The 23,991-nt window shown below is 42.3% G+C and overlaps 2 protein-coding genes across 2 annotated transcripts; both read left to right on the top strand.

Annotated features, from left to right (window-relative positions):
- Positions 1-53: 53 nt before the first annotated feature.
- On the top strand, positions 54-2,649 carry lsm1 (LSM1, U6 small nuclear RNA associated). Its single transcript, XM_079270919.1, has 4 exons — positions 54-187; positions 327-395; positions 603-718; positions 2,151-2,649. Exons 1-4 carry the CDS (start codon positions 142-144, stop codon positions 2,319-2,321), a joined length of 402 nt encoding a protein of 133 aa, XP_079127045.1. The 5' UTR covers positions 54-141; the 3' UTR covers positions 2,322-2,649.
- Positions 2,650-4,439: 1,790 nt separating this feature from the next.
- Positions 4,440-23,728, top strand: grk5l (G protein-coupled receptor kinase 5 like). The gene is made up of 16 exons (XM_079269417.1): positions 4,440-4,828; positions 15,848-15,943; positions 16,047-16,159; positions 19,581-19,658; positions 20,003-20,100; positions 20,266-20,358; positions 21,238-21,301; positions 21,401-21,541; positions 21,651-21,841; positions 22,006-22,043; positions 22,187-22,276; positions 22,370-22,578; positions 22,666-22,803; positions 23,025-23,162; positions 23,284-23,415; positions 23,514-23,728. The coding sequence occupies exons 1-16, from the start codon at positions 4,777-4,779 to the stop codon at positions 23,595-23,597; spliced, it is 1,755 nt and encodes a 584-aa protein (XP_079125543.1). The 5' UTR covers positions 4,440-4,776; the 3' UTR covers positions 23,598-23,728.
- Positions 23,729-23,991: the final 263 nt, after the last annotated feature.

Below are 23,991 nucleotides of genomic sequence, written 5' to 3'. Positions count from 1 at the left end.
GTTAAGCGACTACAGGAAGTTTATCCCGGGCGTGTATAAAGACGCTTCCTGTACTCTACTTGAAAGACACATCTTTTGAAACATTCATGGCTTGACGGTACATTAAGATACACGAAGCAAGTAAAAAAGAAACAGCCCAAGATGAACTACATACCGGGGACAGCAAGTCTCATAGACGACATCGACAGTAAGTCTGAGGATCCGCTCCTTCGTAGAGAGAGATGGTTTGCTGAAAAGAATCGTTTAAAGATGTGGCATCGTGTCTGGATCCTTGGTGACCGTCCAATGTTGTAATTAAACATGCTTATGTTGGTTGTATCTTGCAGAGAAGCACCTGGTGTTGCTCCGAGATGGCAGAACACTGATCGGTTACCTCAGAAGCATTGATCAGTTTGGTATACCTCGTTTAGTTGTCTCCCACTTGTTTTTACTCATAGGGTGCAAAACACAAGCCGATGCATTTCAGCTAATTGCATAGAGGCTCAATTTAAATGCCCATGCGATTCCCACTATCTGGTGTTTTTATTTAACATTTAAAATGTTCTTTCTTTACTATCCTGCACTTTATTTCCTTAACCTGTTTCTTTTGTGTCCCCTCCCAGCCAATTTAGTTTTTCATCAAACAGTTGAGCGCATCCATGTGGGGAAAAAATTTGGTGACATCCCCAGAGGAATATTCATTGTGAGAGGAGAGAACGTGGTGCTGCTTGGAGAGATAGTAAGTGGGAATATCCTCGTTTTATTTCTCTGTGTTTGGTATGTAGCTGGAATGTTATGAAGTGGGATTCAACAACATTTACTTTGCCTAAGTCAAAATTATGTTATTTACACATAACGTTAAATGTAGAAATGGGTGTTGGAGTGAAGATTCACATAACCATGTGGCCAAGGATCCAAACAAGTGAGCATAATGTTTGTGAATCTAGCTTATTAACCCAAAGTAATGTTTATATTTTCATCTTTCTGGGCGGATAGTCACTAGGTTACAAACTAAGTGAATAAAACAGCCTGGATGTTTTAATCTGCCCTTTTATTTTTATTTTTTATTTTTTAGTGTGACAAGATAAGCCTCATTAATTATACCGCAGCTTGTTTTGCAAACAAGGATGCAGATTACGCTGTGTTGGTACATGGAAAATGGGATGGTGAGATGTGGCTTATGCAGCCTCCTACATGGCCAGTTAAAACATTGAAAACATATTAATCCATCTGCCATGTTGCTGTACTGTAAAATAAGCAAAACAAAAAGCGCCTTAAGATATCTGAAACCAACAGAACGGCTGTAACTCGTGCTTAGCCACTTAAACTTCTTATTCAGAACATCAAAGGAAAAGTTTAAGAGACGGAAACATCTACAATATTATATTTGAATCATCATCATGCATACATGTGACTTTGTGCGGTGACACGTTAAACACGTTACAGGCACATTGCAGTGACCGTATAGGACCGGCCTGCACACAGCTCAAACACGACTCATGAACCCAGATTCTGTATCTCCCGCCGTAAATATGTGTCATACATTCAGTCACAAATCTGCACTTTGACAGCAGCACAGCCTCTACAGCAGCTGTACAGCATGAAGCGAGTATAGCAGTTCATGTAATCAACAAACGATAGATGCAAAGACGTTATGGGCATCATAGCGCATGGTTTTGTAATCTCATTTTAATTTTTATCAGACACAAGGGATCCGAACACTATTGTCAGGCTCAGTGCTCCACATCTTTTGTGGTAGGAGAGGTTTGTGGTAGCCAGATAATTACACTTTCATTTTGTTATCATTTATCACTCACTGTTAATCAATTTATGTTTTAATTGCTGGGAAAAAAGGAGTTGTGAGTGGCGATTGAGTCCGCATTCAGGCTGGGTTTGTGGTCGATTACAGATGCATTTTCAGATATCGTGTCTCTTTAATATAGTGTCTTTTCAGATGTAGGTCTATCTGGTGAGGGATTGGATGATTACGTTTGGCTAACAGTGGCAACTCCAAATCAGCAGGAACACATTTGCATTCTGAATGTTAAAGGTTCCTGTGCTATGCTTTAATCTGAAGTTGTTCTGGGAGGAAAGAGTGAACAGTTTGCTGATGTACAAAATGTGTGTGTTTTTTCACAAGTCTGGTGACCGATTAACTGCTGTCTCGGTAGGATATGGAAAAGCCCTGCGACACAGTCCTGCAGCAGGTCTCCATTGAAGAGATTCTGGAGGAGCAACGGTTGCAGCAGCAAGCCAAACAGGAGACGGACAAAGTCAAAATGCAGGCCCTGAAGGACAGAGGCCTTGCCATCCCCAAAGCTGATAACTTGGATGAATACTAACCTTGATTCCATGAGCCTCTTTCTCAGTTTGTATCAGACTGATAAGTTTTACTTTGAGTTTTTTTTCTTCCCAAGGCTGCATCATGCTGGGCCTGTGTACTGTATGAATTTCATTTGGAGAAAAAAATGTGCTGCTCATTTGTTCAGATCCTTACAGCAAACTGAAAGAATCATGTGTTTATGTAAGATCACTCTGTCTGCAATTTAGCAATTATTTTACAGCAGCACTTTCTATTTTGTCAGTGAGCCTTTTTATTTGGCGATATGTGGGCCTGCTATTGACAAAAACGACATGCTATGCTCCAATAAAGAGTTTAGTTTTTCATTATGGAAGGCGAGCTTGGAATGTTTTGTGTCATATACCATCTGACCATGTTGCCCATTCTGTTTTGGTGAATGTGATGCATTACATGCTGAAATACAGTATTTGGGGGCAATTGCAGCCAGTGCCCTATTGGTCCTGTGTGATGGCGCCACAATGTAACATGCAGACCACGTCGCAATGTGACATCCAACCCATACAGTCTATGAATCAAATGTGCGACCCGTGCATTTGTTATCCCTCCAAGGAAAGGGCACCATTCATTTGAGTAATTTCAATGTAGACATGCGTCATATCAGTGCATCAAACTGCCGCGTATGTTCCGTTTATAAAGATAAGAGCGCGTCCGGAGAAGTCGATCCTATCTGCCATCATCGGTCAATAACAAGCCTGTTAATCGTTTGTTAGGAGAGTTAAGTTCGCCCCTTTGCAGTGGCTGAAGCTACGGGCCGACAGGTGCTACTGGGTGTTATGAACTCTTTAAGTCTTTTATTTATTATATTTTACAGGGAACACTACAGCAGCCTGCATGCACAAAAACATAAAACGTTTCCAGAAAAAGCTGTGTGCAGTTAAAACATGAATGCCGGTCAACCTTCAAAGTAAGAGTCCTTACAATTACAGGCGGCATTACAGGGGCACACATTAATCAGGAGGGCAAACACTGAACAGTGTAAACATGCGAGGGACACAAAGTGTCTTTATTGCCACTGACTAGTCTTTAGGACTTCAATAAGGATTAAGAGTTGTCTCAACAGTACTGAGCAAACTGCCCTCAGTGTTCAAGATGTTTTATTCAACATGATCATTTCTCACCCATTTCTGTTTTTATTGAGTGATATTCTACAGTCTATGGTAATAACCCATAGGTTACATCATGTGGAGATGATGGAAGATATGAGCCTCCCAACTCAAATATAAAATTGTCATACAATATATACTATAATACAGGTTGCATATAGGAACTTTTGGAATAATTTGGATCCTACTCTCTCAAGTGTTACCAACAAGACATGAAGACACACAGTTACTGACCTGAATATGACAAGTGTTGTTGAAATAGAACCTTGCAGCCGTACGAACCAATTCAATCATGGCTCATGGCATCATCTGTTGATCTCAGCAGTGTGCAGAGCCACTGCACAAGTAACAGGATAACGATCGTTGACAGGGGCCCCAAAACAACAAGGGGCATTGCTGCATAACGCAACGTATCCATCATATTATGTAGTAAATTATGAAGACGTTCTACCACCAGAGGGTGCCCTTATTCCCACTCAATCTTCACTACTACAGTCATTTGCGAATTTTACTCCCATTTGTGTCATTACAATAGAGACAACGTGTAGTTAAAAGCAAGATGAAGAAGAGAACGAGCATGAATGTGGCTGTATAGCAAGGATTTCACAGACATGCAGTCTGTCCAGTATGTCCAGTTATAAAATGGTGACGAAGAACTTCAGCACATGAGGTGTGGCTGGTTAGACCTCTATTCGGGTTGGTGCCCTCTCCCCCCTTTTTTTGCAGCGTCCAACTTCTTCTTCTGGCTATAATGCAACACGGGGCACTACCTGGAAAAAAAATACTGATATATGCTCTTAATGTGCTCACAATTTTGCTTCACTTCTGGTGGCGTTGTGTCTCTCGCTGGCTTTACGCAGCTGCCACAGAGAAGCCCAACCCATTTTGATCACGCAGCAACAGGGGAGGGGGGGCGCGCTTGATGTCATTTCTGAAGCGCTCAACCAACCAGTGCTGTTGTAATGTAAAGCTAGCAGTGTCCTGGTGAAGCGCTGTTAAGGACCCGGTTCGCATACATTGGTGCCTCCGACTTGAATATTCTCTGCATCGGAGAGATTTCGCAGCCAAATTACGCATGGAATGGTTTTGGGGGGATTGGAGTAGAAATGCAACGCCGCACTTCCAGCCCACAACAAGAACCATGGCCAGCATACATTGCAAGCAAATCTATGACATCCTGTTTTATCCATTATGACTTTGATATGAGTGAAATTTGCTTGGATACTGACGAGGAGTGAAGAAAATATACACTGCATACAAGCTGAAGGACGTTGTTTTCGCTGCAGAAGCTTGTGAACCGAGACATCTCTGCATTTAGGATTTCTTTTTTTGATGGAGCTGGAGAACATAGTAGCCAACACTGTACTGCTAAAAGCGAGAGAGGGTAAGTTGGCATACAAAAGAGCTGCAATTAGTAAGTAGACCTGACTGTGACAGCTTGCGCTTAATATGCAGAAAAAGGTGGGAATTATCGTAATGACGGCAGTAGGTACCCTGTCTGCGGACTGTAGGGCTCAGTACAGCAGCAGGTAAATCCGACAGATGCCACAGAAAAAGCGTCTTACGCAATAAGACACATCTCATTTAAAATAATTCGTCTGGTGATCAATTCTAACCGTACATCAATCTCATGGATCATTGTTCATCCTCACTGATTTTGACAGATTCTATGCGTTTTCCCACATAGACTGGGGTGGGGGGGGGGGAAATCTGCCTCCCACATCCGCTTTCTCTTTCTGCAAATGCATGCGCTTTTTCGCAACATTATACATGCTGAGGCACAGAGTGAAGCAGGGAATAACTCTTCGCACAGAGAGAATAAATGCGTGTCGGGAGGCTGGCATTTGACCGGTGATCTGATGATGGTGCTGAAACCGATGTATGGGGCCTGCACTGAGAGAGTCTGGTTATCAGAAACGGTCCACTGTCTGAGAAGGCCAGATAGTCTGACTATAGTCTGGAATATAAAGGTGTTATTACTAGCTGTTTTCCCTGGGGGTCCTTAAACCTGTTTTGGGAACAAGTGGGTTAAAGAAAAAATCCACCAGCATTATACTTCCTTAAGCAAGTACAAGTATATGTGTCATACTTATGTCTTTTCAGAATATATTATGACATGTTTTACTAGAAATACTTCTTTAAATTCTTCTAAATAGGCCTAACTCAGTTTTGTGGCACACACATTTACAAGTGCACCCACAAGTTTGGTTTCAGGCAGCATGTGGTTCCATGTGGCAACAGTCTCTGTGCTGTTGTGCGGTGACGCAGGAGAAGTCTGTGCACCTCTGGCAGCTCCTTCTATTTATCCCACATGATAACATACTTGGGAGAAAAAGGGGGCTGGTCTGCAAAGAGGGCAGGGAGAGAGTCATGGGAATTAACGTAGTGATGAAGGTAAACAGGAAGCCGCCATGCTGTCAAAACCCTTAACGAAGGATGTGTTCACCTGCGGGTCGATCTGGACATTTTGTTTTATGGTGGCGGAGCGCGACTGGGCTTGTGAATTCAGCTTCATGAATTAATAAGAGCCGTTAATGACCCATGACAGATCTTGCTCATCCAGTCCGTGCCTTGCCTGTGTGTGGGAGAGAAAGGGCCGTTTACAAATTCACATTAAGGGCTGAGAAGGTTCTTTGAGTTAAAGCTGAAGCACGAGTTCCTCTGCAGCTTGATTACTGGCCCTACAAATGCAGATCAACAGTTGAGTTCAAATGTGTTGCACTGCACACATTACAACGTGTCACAGGTTGTTGTGAGTGTCCTTTAACTGTGTGACTCATTAGAGGTTTTATCTTACAGGGCCCAGTGCCAAAGAGATCCCGATGTGCTGCTGCTAACTCTCGTGCTACACAGAGGCTCACTTTAGGTTCACATTCTAGCAACAGTGAGGGGATGTGAATGGAGCGAAGAAAGAGTGTTTATTCCTGTTTGTTTATGCGAGTGTGTCTTAAGCCAGAGCTGAAGCGAGAAGCATGCATCCTCTTTCCAAACGCTCACGCACAGCAAGGCCGAATTTCCACTGCGATCTTTGCCGTGTTTTATGCCAGCGTCCTCACACCTTCCATACCAGTAAAACAGTGTGAGTTGCAGGGAAGCCTAGAAATAAAAGAGTGATTTGATATCTCCAGGCCAGGAGCTGCAAAACAGGCCCTCTGCCAACTTCCATCATTCTTTGGCCCTTCTGTGTCAGACAGATCTGACGGTCCAGATCTGGATTTTGCCTTGTGGACACCTCTCATTGATTAGAGAACCTAGAGATGGGAGATTAAAACCAGCTGGTACTCGTTTAAAACTTTAAGATCAAAGAGGATGTACAACCAATATGCTATTTCATGTTAATCCCAGAGTGGAAAATACAACTCGTATGGATTTCCATAGAAAAAATAAGCAGTTCTCTTCATATTGAACCATCTCGTTAAGTGACCGCTCTCTTACATGAAGCCAAATGGTATTATACACTATCAGTTAGATGCAGGCCATAAGCTATTTAATCAAATTGATTGTTACATAACAAACTGAGTGGGCTACTGCCATCCGAGCTCCATCTTCCTGTGGAGCTGCTCTCCGGTCTCTGCGGAAGATACTTTATGGATGATGAGTGAGTATGCAGTGAAATGAAACACCCCGATCTCCTGCCCGGTCATCTGAGTATCATGTGACGGCTGCAATACTGTTACCAAATCTTAAAAAGCTCTGCTGTCTGCATGGTCTTTGTCAACTGAGGAAACTGGGGGTCGCAGCAGATCAAAAAGGAAGTTCTGTGAAGTTATTCATGGCTCTCTGTTTCAGTGAGCTCTGTTGGAAAATGCCTTTTCAATGAGAGCTGCCGGTTCAACACCAGGGTGTATGCGGTAGATGTATGTGTGTGCTAGCAGATGAGAGTTGTGGGGGTGAATTCCTTTGTTTAAATGTAACCGGAATCCAGCTGCAGTAGACCCTGGACTTAAAATGTGCGTGTCTGCCTCCCCATTCACAACTCTTGCTGGCAGCACTCTCAGAATCCAAGCGAGGCGAACAAACGGCTGTCGAAGTGAATGAGAGTAAGGGGGGAAAACGTGCTGCATGCAGATGCCTTTCTTGAATTGCTGTAGCAGAGCCGGGTTATTTAGTTTGGGCTACTAGACTGAATTCCACTCCGATGCCTGCTGGCTTTTGCTTTCGGGCTGTCGTGTTTTTGGAGGTTGTGGTTGCGAGATTAAAAATCACCTCTGTCACATTTGGCGTGTAGTTCAGTACAGGGAAATGCTTCGTACAGTGCAGCCAGTATGTTAAGGATATCGCTGTGGTAGAATCACTTTAGTAGTGAAGGATTAGTTTATTTCCAGGTGTAGGTGAGACACGATGAGGAGGATGATGATGGCAAAATCGCAGCTCTTCTCTCCATTTGTTTGACTTTTTTTGCCCTTACTCATCATTTTATTAAACAGATTTAGATAATGTCATCAGACCAAGAACCAGACTATTTGGTTTTGAAAGACTTTGTTATGACTGTGACCCTTTACAGTGATATATGTATTTGTTTTTGGAGTCTCTTTAATAAATGAAGGACCTTGCTTGAAAGCTTATGTATGCTGTGGATGAAACTTGCAGTCGAAGTTAGAGGTGCAAAAATGAGTCAATCAATTATTTGATCAAAAGTGAATGAATCTGCATCTGCATGGATTGTTCAATCGTTTCCATAGTTTTTCATGCAAAATGCCCAAAATGTGTTGGTTGCAGCTTCACGATGAGGCAATCAGCTGATTTTCTGTTTTATATGATTGTAAACTGAATATATTATTTCAGTTTTGGACTTCCTGTCGGAAAGAAAACGAGACAACCGAAGATGTCACCTTGGACTCTGAGAAACATGGGATGGATGTTTTTTTTGCTGTTTTTTGACATCTGATAGACTGAGCAATTAATTTAATTGCTCAGAAATAAGTCATTCAGCATAAAAAAAGTATTAATTGTCAAAAGAAATTTTAGCTGACTAGGACCAAACCGATCAATTCGTCGACTTATAATGAAAGTATAAAGGTTATTTGCAGCTTTAGTATGGTTACGTGTCTCAAAAATAGTAATTTAATAGGCCTGTTGCTTATCAAGAAGATCAAACGTAATAGGTAATACCTTGCAATTATCTGACAGCGTTCCAGAATTTAGTGTTTTTTAATGAATGTTGGACTCATTCAGTGCTGAAGTGTAGTTGGGGTGGTGTTGCTCCATCATGCAATGCCACAGCAAGTTGAAGCAACTGAGGGAGCTGCTGTTGTTGGTATACTGACAGAATTCTAGTGAAATAAGCCTGCTTGAATCTGCAGCCATCACTGTCACACACACACACACACAACACATGTATGATCCTTCACCTGTCAGCTAATGGTGATGCCAGTATGAATGGTATCCTGTAGACTCTCACACACAAACTTTCTCTCCCACTTCCACACACAACAAAAACACTTGCCTGGAGTGCTCCTCCCTCAGGATCTTCCTGAAAGGACGGAGCCATGATATAATGGCTTAACTTTTATTTGGTAGAGAGCCTAAATGGAGGGGAGAGTAAAATACACGAGCGGGAAACCAGCTTGTCGTTTCCTCACTTGGTTCTTCTGACGGGAAAGAAGCAAGGCATCGGAAGAGAAGACCTGTAAGAAATGTAGTTACAAATAGCTGCAGGGCTGTTTGTGACCCACTCTCATACTTATCAGCTCTCTTAGAGGTGATTCATGTTTGATTATGAAAGCGATAGTTTTTTTTATTTTTATGTTTTCACTTCCCGGCATGCATGCTTCAGGAGCACTTAGACGTTAAACATTAGACCCCACAGAATGTACTGGCAGTCGGGGTTAGCCTACTGCTAACTGGTAATATTGAGTTCGTGACATCAAAAAAAGTAGCAGATATTCCCATTTCTCCATCGTCAACGCACCACAAGGCTCGCCGTGTTCTGAGTAGGAGTGTGACTCATTTTTTTCTTGAGTGGAAAAATTCTGCTCTCTGGCTCTTACTATCTCTATTGTTATTGCTGCCTCCACACATACAGTATACATAACTCCACTGGATGCAACAAGTTCACGCCTGTTCTCCGGGGGTTGTCGAGTGGAATTCTGGGAAATACAGGAGATAATTATTGAAAGTAGAAGTAGGCAAGGTGGGCTGAGGGAAAGTGGATGCAGAAAAAATTAGAATTTTATCAGCTGGACTACTTAAGTACTCCAAGAATGCACCGAGCAGCCAAACTGATGATGTATTTTTTTCACCACGTTAGACATACAGGTGATTACTCATGCAGCATTTTATCGTGTCTTGATGCATGCGCAGCCTTGAAACCTGCTTCCTGTGCTCTGCATTGCTGCCACATCTCTTTAATGGAACATCCAATAAATATTTGATGTGCATTAATCGTGGGATAATCAATAATGTAGCTTATGAAGCTTTTTCCCTAATGTCTCCTTCTGTATGAGGAGCTAAATGCTAGACGATGCACTTTTTCAACATATCCCTAGAAAGTCGTGTACTCGTTCACAATATGGTCGGACATTTTGAAATGACATGAGGCTACATATTTGAAGATAATAAAAAGAGAGGACTTTCTGTCGTCAAATATTGTCGAAAACTAATAACTGCTTTTTCTCGAGGCTTGCTGTGATGACAGTGAAAAAAAGACAAACAAAATTGCCCCATGAGTAAGTCCAAAATGCCCCAGAAAAACAGGTAAATGAGGTAAAAGCTGAAACAGCTGCTTTCTCTCAGCAGTTCAGCTCAGTCAAGGCCACAACACACACTCAAGTCCCTTTTTTGTTCTTTTGAGGGATGTTGCCATAACAGGGACAAAAGAACATGGACTGTCAACACGGGAGCAAGACGTAGAACAAACAGCTTCATAAAGAGAGAGTGTGTGTGTGTGTGATAATGTGTTTGAGGACAAAAAGGAAATGGAGAACAGCGAGAGAGGACAGCTCGAGAAGAGCAATGTAATCACTTTAACCCGATTTCCGAGATGGGTTTTTGTGCGCGTACAAACGCACATGTTCACTGCGATCTATCCACATACAGTACAGTGTGTTCCATCACTTTCATAAGTTGGACCTCTTGTTTCCATTGGAAGCACTGTCCTCGATGTTTGCTCACTTGTGATGTAACTGCAGTTTCACTCCGAGCGGGAGGAAATAAAATCATCCCTCTTAGAGATTTTGGATAACTTTGCCGTCATGTTTTCGCCCTATCAAAACATTTATAGAGGTGAACAAACACTGTGTCAGAGCGTAGGAGCACCCGATTACGGCTAGCCTCATGTGGACTATGCTCTGTCCTCCTGGATCTTTATGGATGAGCAAACAGCATGTATTACCCAGCGTGCCCTGGGCTGTGTGTGTGGTGCTTTGATCGGCCAGCCTGGTGGGTTATATCATTTCAGTCGATTGAATGTTTTTTTCCCCCCCTTCACATTCCATATTTAATATATTTATAGAACAGGAAACTTGTGGCACATGACTCTATCCCAGACAGGATATGTACCTTCTGCTGCCTTTGTGAGATTTCTGCCCTTGCATGCAAGTTTTGACACTGGTTATCTTCCCGCACATGCTTGTTCACATGTGAACACGCTTTACAATCGGACACAGTTACTCCAGCGGCAACTGTCACAGCACACAAGCTCTGAGGTCATGGACCGGTTTGACCACCTTGGTTTGTATGAACACATTGCTCCTGTCCTTGGCCTGGTTGCTATTTATAGCAGTAATATTTACAAGGACATAAAGACAGGGATATAGTCACAGTTGTGTATTTTTTCTTAAAGCTTTGTGTAAATATAGCTGTGAACATCATGTCACATACTGAATTTATGTCTAAATCAAAAACAATTGGCTTTCCTGCTATTTACAGCTACATTGTCAGGTCAAGTTTGATTCAAATGTTATTGCCAACACAGCACAAATGGCGCATCGGGATACAGCTGTGCGCCTGCACAGATACTGCTGATAAAATCGGTCTTCATTGTCTGACTAATTTTGAGTTTATGACCCTTCATTAAGTGGTTTAACGTGACCCCCGCTGCAGCCAAAAGAATAGTCGAGTGTTGCCAGGTAAAAAGTGTACGTCACAGATGTTTGTTTTGAGAGTGCTAGCAGATGTTACAGCCGGGATTATGCTGTTATTATTGTGATAATGAGGAATATGTGGACAGAGAGGCTCGTTCAGGGGGATAATAAGGCGGCTGAACAGAGAGGGACATGACATCATGGTGAGCAGGGCAACAAAGAGCTTCTTCCTGCTATAGTCCTCCCCTCCTGCTCAGGTCTGGGCAGCGTTTCCCTCAGCTTCCTGTGACACACAGACCACACACACAAACACACACTTGTTAAACTAAACCTGAGAGCTAACCCTAAATTGTTTAACAACAGGTTTTTCACATTTAGAGAGCAAGCTACTAAATAATAAGGCCTCATAATGTACTATAGGGTTGAATCAATGAAAAACCTGAACATGTACAGGTTTTTACAATTGATGAATTGTCGTGATGTTGGCTGGAATGCATTAGGTTGTACAGATGTATATTAGAGTTTAGTTCATTATCTTCCATCTTTATTTATCTCTACATCCCTGCTCATATTGTATACATAGTAACCTCCAAACACGGGACTTGCTGCACAACCCACAAAAAGCACAATCTGGAAGGTTGTGATTCTATTTCAAGCAACTCCATCTCTGTCTTTTTTTTGCAAGAGATGGACATCTAAAACAGTGGCATCTAGATGTTTCTTGCGATAAATCGAAACCGTATGTTGTTAAGAATTGCTCTTCGGAGCTCTGAGAAGCAGGAAGAAAATGTTTTAACAGCGCGTGCCAATGCAAACCTCTGTTAAACTGCTTGATAGTCTGCTTATTGTGTATTTACCATTAATGTTTTGCATGCACAACATCACGTGCGCCCTTACCTGCAGCTCTAATGCAAATAATGTCCGTGTATTGAAGAGTTGAACATTGTGGGAGAGAAAGAAAAGGGAGGCTTTGAGAGAACAAAGGCGTTTGTATTATCGTCTGGCACTGGTTGGTTTCACTGCGTTGGTACCTCGCTGACCACCACGGTGTGACTCAACCGCGAGGCCGACATTTAACAGATCAGACAAAGGAGGTGAGGTGAGAATAAACGCTGATCAGAAAGAGATAATCAGAAATCTTCCAAAATCTCCCTTTTTGAAGAGTGTAGGTGTCGAGAACAGCACATATTCACTGTGCTCCTGCCAGCACACTGTTGCAGATGTTGTTGTTACATACATGCCAGATGCACAGCGTGAGCTTCAGGATGTGGTTTCGGCTGGTGGATCCACAGCAGATCTGACTGCATGTCTGGAGTGACAGTGTAAGTGGAGGTGTTTGAAACCAAAGAGACCGTGTGTGTTTGTGTGTGTGAGAAAAGAGAGAGAGCCACGGCCCAGTGCATATGTAAGTGTAAGTGACACACGATGAAAGCGTGAGAACCGTCTAATAGAGAAAGAAAGAATTCAGGGAGCAAGTACAAAGGGTTTATGGACGACATTTAGGAGCATATTCATACTTTTAATCACCCAGTTCTGTTAAACATGAACCCACACAAATATCTCCCTTTTAGTAGGCAGATATACAGCAGCTGACGGCCACCAACAATGCAACACAGTATTTGAACTCATGTGAACCGATCACGGTTGTACATCAAAGATGTCAAAAGACAGGAAATTGCTTGTTACACCCAGATGGACGAGTCTCTTATGTGGAGGTGAATAATTTGTGCATGATATTTGCATGTTTGTGGGAGCGGTTGGTTGTGTTTGCGTACAGATGTTCAGGTCTTTGCATCAAACAAGCCTCTGCTGTTCCTCATGTTCCTTCCTGGAGCAAAAGAGTTTGTTGCAGCTCGACACATTTTGCATGCTGACAGGGAAGCTGGTAAGAGATTGACAAACAGATTGGATGTTTTTATCTCCACTAAAACTTTCCCACACCCTAACTCACTTTGTTCACAAAAGGTGAAGAAAGACATTCAAGGTTTTATTTGCCTTTATGAATATGCTATATTTGGCTCCTTAATTAAACATCTTCACTGCAACATCAACGTTTTTTACTCTATCTTTGCTTTTTTCAATGAACTACTGGATAATTTTCATGTGTGACCAATCAGAATATCCCTTTGTTTCAGTGTTCAAACGGCCAAAGGGGAAGGGAACCTGATCGACAACGATGTGCCCATGAAGCTGTAAACTTGCGACCTTATCGAACCCTCAAACAAAGGGGGTTGATAGGCCTGAAGCGGCAAATGAGGTCGGCCATTGGCTGCCAGCGATGATGTAGAAGTATGGTGACAGAAAATCCTCAACAGAGTCTGGAAAACAAAACGATGGATTACAGGAAACAGAAAAAGAAAGGAACTGAAGGTTCGAGGAAGGGGAGGATGAGGACAAAATGAAAAATATATATGGAGAGTAGTGAGAAGGAAAGAAAACCGGACGCTGAAAGAAAAATGAGGATTATTTGTGGTTGTCTCAGCATTGTGTAGAAGTTGAATGCCTGGGTGGAGCGCAGATGTTTGGTACAATTATTTGACATAGCGTTGACCCTTCAGAGGAAAGCTCTGCCATTTGGTGGATGCTTTTATCAACAAATGCCTTACAGTAGTATTCATTTTTGGCATGGTGGCCCTCATGGGGAATGAACCTCTCCGCTCACTCTCCTGTTATGCTTTTCGGCAGACGTCCGTTTTTGTTTTTATTAAAATAGATTGAATAGAAAACATATTGGACCACGCAGCAACACAGCAGAGTGCGCTGAAGTTTAGCCGTGGAGCATTACTTTACACATTGACTGTTTTTCAGAGAAGAACTGGTGCTTAAATAAGGAAACGTGCCTGTTTTTTTTAGCTTGTTTGGTCTACACAGTAATGGTGATGAGGAGCAGGTGCTGGGAGTTAATGATTCTCTAAGGGGATATTTTGACTTGAGCTATTAATAAATTCAAGCTTCGTGTTTGTCCGTGGTGATATGGCTGCACTCTGTGTGACGCAGGGTCCTTTATCTAAAAACATACCACACCTGAAGTTATTATAAGTGTTCCTACAAGCTTCAAAACCCCATTTTTTTGTGGATTTTGTGGATCAAAAGTGTGAGGAATGATTTAAAAAGTGTGTGTTGTCTGCTCTATCATAAGCTGCAATTGTTGACCAAAACCTATGTTGGATCTTTGCTGATATTTTGTGGGAATTACATTTTTTCTTCAGTGGAAATAGAAAGAAGAAGTAAACTGACATTCAGGTTCATGAGACTGTTGTGGCACTGTCGTTATTTTTCAAATGGTTCCTATCCACCTGTTGGCCTCAAGACATATTTGCAAAAGATGCAGATTTTGAGTCTTTAATCTTCACATTGTTGAGTTTAATTTAAATGTCTTGAGTTTTAGTCCAAGTGAGTGTATCATATAATATCAGAAAGGCAACGCAGATTATTTGAGATCAACATAAAACAGCAGAGGAGGGAGAGTCGAGGCAGTAATGCAGAAGAACTGATGAGAAAACCTGTGATAGCTTTCCCTCAGAGGCTCCAGCATGACATAGCGCCTCTTGCATTCCTGGGTTATTACCTAAAGATGTCCGCTTGTCACTGCTTCTCCTGCTCTCATACTCTCAATGTTGCCTCTCACATCAGGCCAGCCGCTCGCAGCCAATTTCCACTGCAGAGAGTGGTTAAAGGAAATCCCTGTCAGTTCATTAGAGCAGTCTTTGCATATTAAGAAAGAAATAAAACTGAGACAAACATGACGTAAGGCACAGCAAGCTGGAATGGATGGAAAACAGCAGAATAAGTTCTCACAGTTATGTTTAAACAGCATCAAAGAGGAAAAGGCAGAGGTGATTATACCGTGGTTCGGATGGGAAATATTGAGGCGGTCAAATGTGAGAGGCAAGATTAATTGGATTAATGGATGACTGCGTGGAAAGCTTCCCTTTGGGAGGTGGACGTAAGGGATTTTTGTACACGTTGCTGCAGGAAGCTGATGCATGATTATTCAGAGCCGTGGAATCCAGTCTGGCAAATTCCCGGGTTCTGATGGGAACTGAGCTGGTCAGAATAGGCTTTCTGTCTGTGTGGACATAAACACACACACACACACACACACACACACACTGTTCCACAAAAGAACTGAGTCAGGAAGAAAGTCAGCAGAGAGTAAGGAGTGATTTACGGAGGAAGTGAGACGTAATCTATGAATTATATATACACAAAGAGACTATGATTTCATTCAGGGGAGAGCCCCCTCCCACCCTTCTCCATACTCTCTTTAGCCGTTCGGCCTTCGTTTGCTCCTCGCTGATGAAAATAAACTTTAACAACTTTATTAAGTTCTTTCAGTATACATTTTTTCATCTCTGGTTTTCTCTCTGTCGCCACAGGTGGAGGAGGAAAGCGGAAGGGTAGGAGCAAAAAATGGAAGGAGATCCTTCGCTTCCCCCATATAAGCCAGTGCACTGAGCAGGGAAACGACATTGGTAGGTGTTTGTGTGCCCACCTTCATCGGAAGAGAGTGTGTGTGCTTATTGATGTTTCAAAAGGCAGAGTTTCGAAGTGTGTGTACTTTTTGTTTTCCTGCAGAAAGGGACTATGTCAGCATCTGTGAGAAACAGCCTATCGGACGGCTACTGTTTCGTCTTTACTGTGAGACCAGACCTAAACTGCAACGATGCATCCAACTACTGGACGCATTGGTACACACACACACACACACACACACACACACACTTTGAGTGGGTGTATTTTTCACCAGAAGTTTGCCATTACGAATCCTGGAATATCCCCAGGAAAATATGGGGCAAGTGAATAATCAACTCTCTTTTTCCTTTTAATAATTACCATCAAAGTGTCTGTATTCATAGCATTTAACCACAAATTGACCGTTCACTAACTCTAGCTTTAACTAGGAACAGCAGGCCTCTGAAACTTTGGATTTCTGCAGTTAAGGAACGCGTAAGGGTTCTAATAACAGATATGTTACGTGGTATCCTTTCCCAAACCAAAAAACACGAGAGCAAAAGTGTAAGGAAGGGATAAACAGGAATGGTCAATTCCTCCAATGTGCTCAGGTGTGACCTAATATTTAGAGCAGTGGGAAAATCAGCACTCTTTCCTGGATTAATGCAGGTGTGGAAAACAGCCCCATCCACTTTTTCAGTGCAATCACTTTCATTACAGCTTAGCCTGAAAGTGCCTTGATGCTAGGTCATGCAGCAAGAGGAGACAATTAAACTGAGTAGTGATTATTTAACCAGCCGGATTCCCCCTCCCTCGGGTTGATGTCCCCCCCACCATTCTCTCTCTCTGCGTCTAGACGAATAGCTCCCACATGACACATTTAACCCTTTATCTATGCCCAGAATATCTTTGCGGGCATGTGATAGGACAGAAAGGACAGCATTGTTTGCCACACCACCCCTTCCAACCCTTCAACCACACACCCCTAAAAATGACCATCACCCTCTGCGAGGGGGAAACCACTTACAGGCACTCATCCGAAACACATGCTGGTGTTAATTCTGCAATCCATGAGGCCACACTCAGTGTTGAGCTTTATACTCATCACTCTACAGACTAGCTATAAACCAGGCCCGAGGGTGATTACAACCAGGCAGGTGCTATTTGAAGTGATTCATGTGATTAACATGTGATTCCTCTTCAGCTATGAGGTTTACTAGAAACTGTTTTACAATGTAATTTGGACATCGTGCATTTACAGAAACTATAAAACAGTATTTTAGTTTTTCATCAGTCAGATGTACGGAAACATTTCTGTGTGTGTGTGTTTGTGTGTGTGTGTGTGTGCAGTAACTGCTTTGTCGTTGGCAGTAAGCTACCATGAAATATTAAGGGGAACTTTGCCTCATTTGCAAAGTTACGAGCTGTTTACAATATCTCTCCAAGTTTTGTAGATATTCACAAAGTCCAGACTATGTCAGGAAGCATATGCTTAAGTCCGAGTCCCCGGAGGCAATACATATATTAGAACCAGTTACTCGCAGGGCAGTCTCCCTTTTCTATCAGATCCTACACACAACAGAGCTCTGCTGAACACATCAGGACTTAAGCAGGCGGAGGCGGACGAGCTGCATGCAGCACTAAAGAATAAGGTCTTGGACACTTGTATATATATGTATATATATATGTATATATATGAGTATACATAACTGTTACACAGTCTCCATCATTCCAGCGACAAGTCAAATCAACTTTTCACTGATGTTTCACCTGTTTGAAATCAAAGTCTATGATCAGTAATTTAATACATTCTGTCTGGTCATGCAGTAAACGTCACATATTTTGGGCCATATCTTTGAAACTACAAGCTCCTTAGCTTTTGCCAGTAAGAATGAAATGGCTGTTTTGTTTGGAATGGTGAGTACACAAAAACGTTCGTCTTGCTGGTGTAGAAAAGTGACCCTGCAGCCACAAATGATTTGTGGTTGTTTTTGATCTAATTATGACTGTGGTTATTGTTATTACATAGGATGTCCGGTGTCCTTTTGTGTTGTTTTTTTCTTGTTTGTTTGTATTCCAGCTATGCTCACAAAAAATGATTTAAAAAAAACAGAGCAGGAGTGTGTAAGCCATGAGAAAGCATGAACACAAGTGTTTAGGAGGAAGTGGGATTGTGTGTGTGGGAGGGGGGGGGGGGCGTGTAACAGAGGAAGGAATGCGCTTGGGGGTTCCAGTGGTTTCTCTTACATCATGAGAAAGTGTGTGTGCATTTTATGTGTGCGTATGTTGGATCCCCTCTGCTTCCAAAAGGCTAAAGGGGTGTCTTCTTTTCCATTTGGCTGACCCCCCGCTGGCAAAGGGTGGGCGTCAGACAGCTCATTTACTCTGCATGAGTGTGTGTGTGTGTACGTGTGTGAGTGTGTTATTTCTCTGGAGCCTCTGATAACAAAGCCTCAGTTAATCAACATTTGGCAGCAATCACAGTTCAACCGTCCCCCCGTCTCTCTCTATGTCTCTCATACTCCTATACGTTTCCTACATTTGTATATACGGTATGCAGTATGTATTTATTTCTGGTCTTCTTTTGGCTTTTTTTCCGAAGTGTCAGTGACGCTGTGGCTTTTTAAAGCCAGTTTTTCCTAAAGCTCCAAGCTTATGTGTATATGTACTGAATATATACGAGTGTGTGTGTGTGTGTGTGTGTGTGTGTGTGTGTGTGTGTGTGTGTTTTGTAGTGGAAAGCTGGTGATGCTGGTGTGACACACTGTGACACTCCAGGACCTCAAGGAATCCCGCCGTGTTTACTGTGTGGTTGCCAAGCGACACGGCACCATGTTGGAAAAAAAAGCCCCAGATAGGACGAGGCCAGCGTGCAGCACAGGCGGCATGTTGCTTCTCCCCTTTTTTTGAGAAGTTAAAAGTGCTGGCTACAAAATGCGTCAGAGCGCCTCTGCGAGAGAGTCCAATATGTCCAGCGTGGAACATTCAAAACTGTTTGTGTCAACAGCTTCATGTGTTGAACACGAAGCCAAGAGCGACATATGTTTATGTGCGAGTGACAGCGACACAGAGATACAGAGTGAGAGGTGTGTGTCCTCGTCACCACTAAACAGCAGCTACTCTATCTGACAAGTTACACAACCAATTGAGCTGAATTGTTTTCTTTTTTTTCTTTTTCATTGTCACTTTTATGTATATAGCACAAATAGGTACCACTTTCTGTTAAGTCACCCTTTATAAGGTTGTAACGAATGCTTACATGATGTTGATATTCTTTATAGATCAGTTATTAACCATTATTAAAAAGAATTTGGTTGCCAAGTTGTGAAAAAGTCCTTTTGCTGATGTTTCACTTTATCACAAATAAAGGTGAATGGGAAGAGTTTGTCATCAGTTCATCAATTTTTCAGTTACAAACGTGATTTAAGTTAAATTGGTTTCTAGTTAGAAATGTTAGGTAATTGTTCATAAATCCATTATGGATGCACAACTACATCTTCTGTAAGACACGTGGGTCTTGACGCTCACAAGATGAAGTAGCATACATGGCCAATAAAGCTGATTCTGATTCTGATAAATTCAGTGCTTTCATGTAATCTGTTGATATTTATAATGCTGTAGAATAATGTTCACCACATGATTTGTTTTATTATTTAGGAAGACTATGAGGTGACACCTGATGAAAAAAGAAAATGCAGAGGGGACCAGATCATCAAGACTTTTCTCTCAAAACAAGTAAGTTTCTTTATCGGATACATTTTTCGATCATTTTTTCTTTCACATTTTGTAGTAAAAGTGAATTTAGTCGCATTTTACAGTGCTGTTTAAACAGACACTAATGTTGAATAAAAACACTCACAAGGGTGCTTACAAAGGGTGTAGTAGTCAACTTACCCATTAAATGTACAAAATAAACAAATGTACTGTTTGCATAGCGCGCATGTGCATAATGTGCTGATACTCTACGAAAAGTTAAGTGTGTTTCTCCGAGTCTGATGTAGTGTGTGTGTAATAATAAGTAATGTATTTGTGTATGTGTGCGCCTATGTCACTGTGTGTGTGTGCATGTGTTGATGTAGTCACCTCAGCGGGTAGACATAGCAGAGGTTTTTGCAGAACAGTGCAGAGAGAACCTCGAGCTCAGCCCATGTAGGGAGATCTTCAGCAACTGCCTCAAGTGAGTCGCCACTCTGTTGTTATTCCCTCTCACCTGTTCTCTCGCTGCCTTTTATTTTTTTTTTTACCTTATGAAAAGAATGTTTGTAACAAACAGCACAAATATTGCTGACTGATTTATAGCTTGCATTGTATTCTCAGTTGTATCTGTTTTGTGTGGGACCAGGACCATCCATGACTACCTGAGTGCAGCTCCATTCTTGGACTACCAGAACAGCATGCACTTTGACCGATTCCTGCAGTGGAAGATGCTGGAGAGGTACGTAAATTATCTAATATAAGTTGTTTACATAGGAGAGGTAAATTAGTTTTTTTTTAATTATTATTATACAACTGAATATACAATCAGTGGCCACTTAATTGGGTACACCTGTACCATCTAATGCACTTCAATACAACAGCGCTGCCATATATTTTAGCTTTACAAAATGTTTAATGTTTTTGTTGGAATTGTCGGATGTATGTAGGAATTGTCGGATGTATGTAAATTGAATTAAAATGTTTATTGCTGAAGTTTACTTTGTTGCATTGTAACTTTGATTCAAACACATGAAATGACTCTTGTCAGATGTGATTTGCCACGACACCATATCAGTTTGAAGAACAAAGCAAATGGCAGGTGAAGAAACTTGACTTGGATAAAGTCACGCTTCCCTTCAAAGACTCTTTAGAGGAGTATGATGACTCTTGGCAGGAAAATATTTGATGCAGAGTGCATATCAAAGGCAGTTAGAAGTAAACAACAGGCTTTTAGAGCTGCCTTGATTGTATCCGTGTCTGGAAAGTGAAATTGCGTACAAGAGGCCCCACCCTCTGCACAGGAAACAGACTCAGGATAGTATTGAGTTCCGTTGATAACATCTCTGTCCTAATCGATACTATATCTAATACTGCTCTTAAAATATGTTTTACATTTTAATTTTATTTTTTATTATTTTTAATTTAATTTTTTAATTTTCTCTGTGTAGATAATTTAGAGACATTGTGTTTTTTATGCTTTTAAATGTCTGCTCTGTTAAGCACTTTGTGATACTACTGTCTGTGAAAAGCGCGATATAAATAAAATTCATTCATTCATTCATTCATTCATTCATATGAGCATCTATTAATGGATTTTGCTGTGTCTGTGTTCTGTCAGGCAACCAATCACTAAAGACACATTCAGACAGTACAGAGTGCTGGGGAAGGGGGGATTCGGAGAGGTAAGAAACAATGATGATGACGATGATTGTAATAAATATGGATGATGATGCTTAAAGTATTGTGATTTGAATGACAGCATTTTGTTTTTTTCGCCTCAGGTGTGTGCCTGCCAGGTTAGAGCTACAGGCAAGATGTATGCCTGCAAGAAGCTGGAAAAGAAGAGGATAAAGAAGAGGAAAGGGGAGTCCATGGCTCTCAACGAGAAGCAGATTTTAGAGAAAGTCAACAGTAGATTTGTTGTGAGTAGAAAATGTAAAAGAAGGGTTTGAAGGTTATCTGCATGCCTGTTGCTTTGTCTAAGCACTTTGCATACCATTTAACACGTACAAGAAAACACTTTTCTTCTAGGTGAGCTTAGCGTACGCATACGAGACCAAAGACGCTCTGTGTCTGGTGCTGACCATCATGAACGGCGGAGACCTGAAGTTTCACACCTACAACATGGGCACGCCGGGCTTCGAGAAAGACAGGGTCCAGTTTTACGCCGCACAAATCTGCTGTGGACTGGATCATTTGCACAAGGAATTCATCGTCTATAGGTAGCACTCTATATTACACGGTCTTAAATGCATTCTGAAATGTAGTTCAGCTCAATTTCTTTCTTTTTTTTATTCAGTTTTAATACTTTCCTGCATGAAGTTTTTAAATGCTATACATGTGAATCAATGCTTTTGTCCTTTAACAAATGCTGTGTTATTTGCAGGGATTTGAAACCGGAGAATATCCTGTTAGATGACAATGGTGAGTTTCAGTTTAGATTACTGGTTACTGCATAGCACCGCATTTTTTGCTGTGCTAGACAATTTCAAACCACATGCAGGTTTTATAATCCACTGAACTTTGAATAAATGAAATGCATCATGCTCACCACTGTTATGCTGCAGGACACATTCGTCTTTCTGACCTGGGGCTGGCCATCAAAGTGCCTGACGGAGAACTCATCAGAGGCAGGGTGGGGACTGTGGGCTACATGGGTAAGAAACACTGTGATCAACATTTCCATGAGTACATTTACCTGAGTAATTACCAGCTTTAAACCATAACAACCTATTTCCCCTCCTCTGCAGCTCCGGAGGTGATAAACAATGAAAAGTACGGCATGAGTCCTGATTGGTGGGGGCTGGGCTGTCTTGTTTACGAGATGACCGCCGGGCGATCGCCCTTCCGCGCCCGCAAAGAACGAGTGAAACGGGAGGAGGTGGAGAGGAGGGTCCAGGAAGAGGAAGAGGAGTATAACGACAAGTTTACAGAGGACACAAAGGCCATCTGTAGAATGGTAAGCGTTGACGGAAAAAATGTTTGTGTGGAGAGACGGATGAGTGATGATTCATTTAATTATTCGTCTTTGCTTCTACTCACTCAGCTGCTGACCAAAGACCCTAAGCAGAGGCTGGGGTGTCTGGCGGACGTAGCGGCGGGCGTGAAGGCCCACTCGTTCTTCAAAAAGATCAACTTCAAGAGGCTGGAGGCAGGAATAGTGGAGCCCCCCTTTGTGCCTGATGTGAGTATAATACAGTACATACTGCATGTTTAAATAGATCTCTGCCCACAAAACATATTCTGAAACTCTACTTTTTCTGTATTTTGTTAGGACCTTAAATGGTCTGAAGTGGCCACAAAAGCAAGTAAAATGCCACGATTGTAAATTATCTTTTTCGATAAACTTGTCTTCTGTTTTTCCTCTCAACCCTCATCTTTTTCGTGGTCATTGCCCTTTCCCAGCCTCGGGCAGTGTACTGTAAGGATGTTTTGGACATAGAGCAGTTCTCCACAGTCAAGGGAGTAAATTTGGACCAAACTGACAATGACTTCTACTCCAAATTTACTACAGGCAGTGTTTCCATCCCATGGCAGAATGAGGTAAGTGTGTTAATATGACTTCTCTAAATGCTCGGTGCAGTTTGTGTAACTGCTGAAAGACCTCACTGAACAAAGTTCAACACATATTCTCTTTCCTGTCCCTTTCTCTCCTCTTATTCAGATGATTGAAACTGAGTGTTTCAGAGATTTGAATGTGTTTGGGCCTCAAGGGACGAGACCTCCAGATCTGGACTGGAATCAGCCACCAGAGCCGCCCAGACGCAGCCTGCTGGACAGGATCTTTAGGAGGCATGTGAGTAAACACACACACACACACATACACAAACACACACACATTGATAAATACTTACAAACTAGCTGACACAAATCCATCTTTCTCTTTCTACGCAGCACCCGGAGGTGTCCATTTCCCACAGTCGTGTGCAGTCTTCCAGCGTAAACTCTGTGGACTCCATGTCCAACTCTGCCCCCTAGTGGCACAGTGACAGTGTGGGATCCCCACACACACAAAGGGAAGGAGCTCTGAGGGGCTTCCCCGCTGCTGATTGGTCCACAGCCGGGGCCTGAGCAGCAGCCGGAGACAGCCTGTCTAAAAGCCTAAATGGTCAGGCCATGGGGGGGTGGGTGGGGGTGGGTGGGGGTGGGGGGTGACCAGGCCCGGAGACCCCAGGCATTTGTAGTGGGATGGTCAATGTTGCAAAGACGTTTGGAAATATTCGGACAAACATTACTTACCCTCAGGATCGTTGGACTGTAGAACAGAGCCACTGACGTTGCTGAAAACAGAAAAGGATAGAAAACAAGCTAATATTCAGGGGATCCACTGTATAATAGAGACCACCACAGGGAATAGACGATGGGGTCTTGG

Source organism: Melanostigma gelatinosum, assembly GCF_949748355.1.
Source record: "Melanostigma gelatinosum genome assembly, chromosome: 6".
NCBI lineage: Eukaryota > Metazoa > Chordata > Actinopteri > Perciformes > Zoarcidae > Melanostigma > Melanostigma gelatinosum.
The sequence above is the reverse complement of the archived record's forward strand: the minus strand, read 5'-3'. Positions and strand labels throughout refer to the sequence as shown.

Coding starts and splice junctions, on each gene's coding strand:
- lsm1 (XM_079270919.1), top strand. CDS start 142: ATGAACTACATACCGGGGACAGCAAGTCTCATAGACGACATCGACA. Junction 396..602: donor CAGAAGCATTGATCAGTTTG/GTATACCTCGTT, acceptor GTCCCCTCCCAG/CCAATTTAGTTTTTCATCAA. Junction 719..2,150: donor TGGTGCTGCTTGGAGAGATA/GTAAGTGGGAAT, acceptor CTGTCTCGGTAG/GATATGGAAAAGCCCTGCGA.
- grk5l (XM_079269417.1), top strand. CDS start 4,777: ATGGAGCTGGAGAACATAGTAGCCAACACTGTACTGCTAAAAGCGAGA. Junction 21,542..21,650: donor AAGTCAACAGTAGATTTGTT/GTGAGTAGAAAA, acceptor CTTTTCTTCTAG/GTGAGCTTAGCGTACGCATA. Junction 23,416..23,513: donor ACAGGATCTTTAGGAGGCAT/GTGAGTAAACAC, acceptor CTTTCTACGCAG/CACCCGGAGGTGTCCATTTC.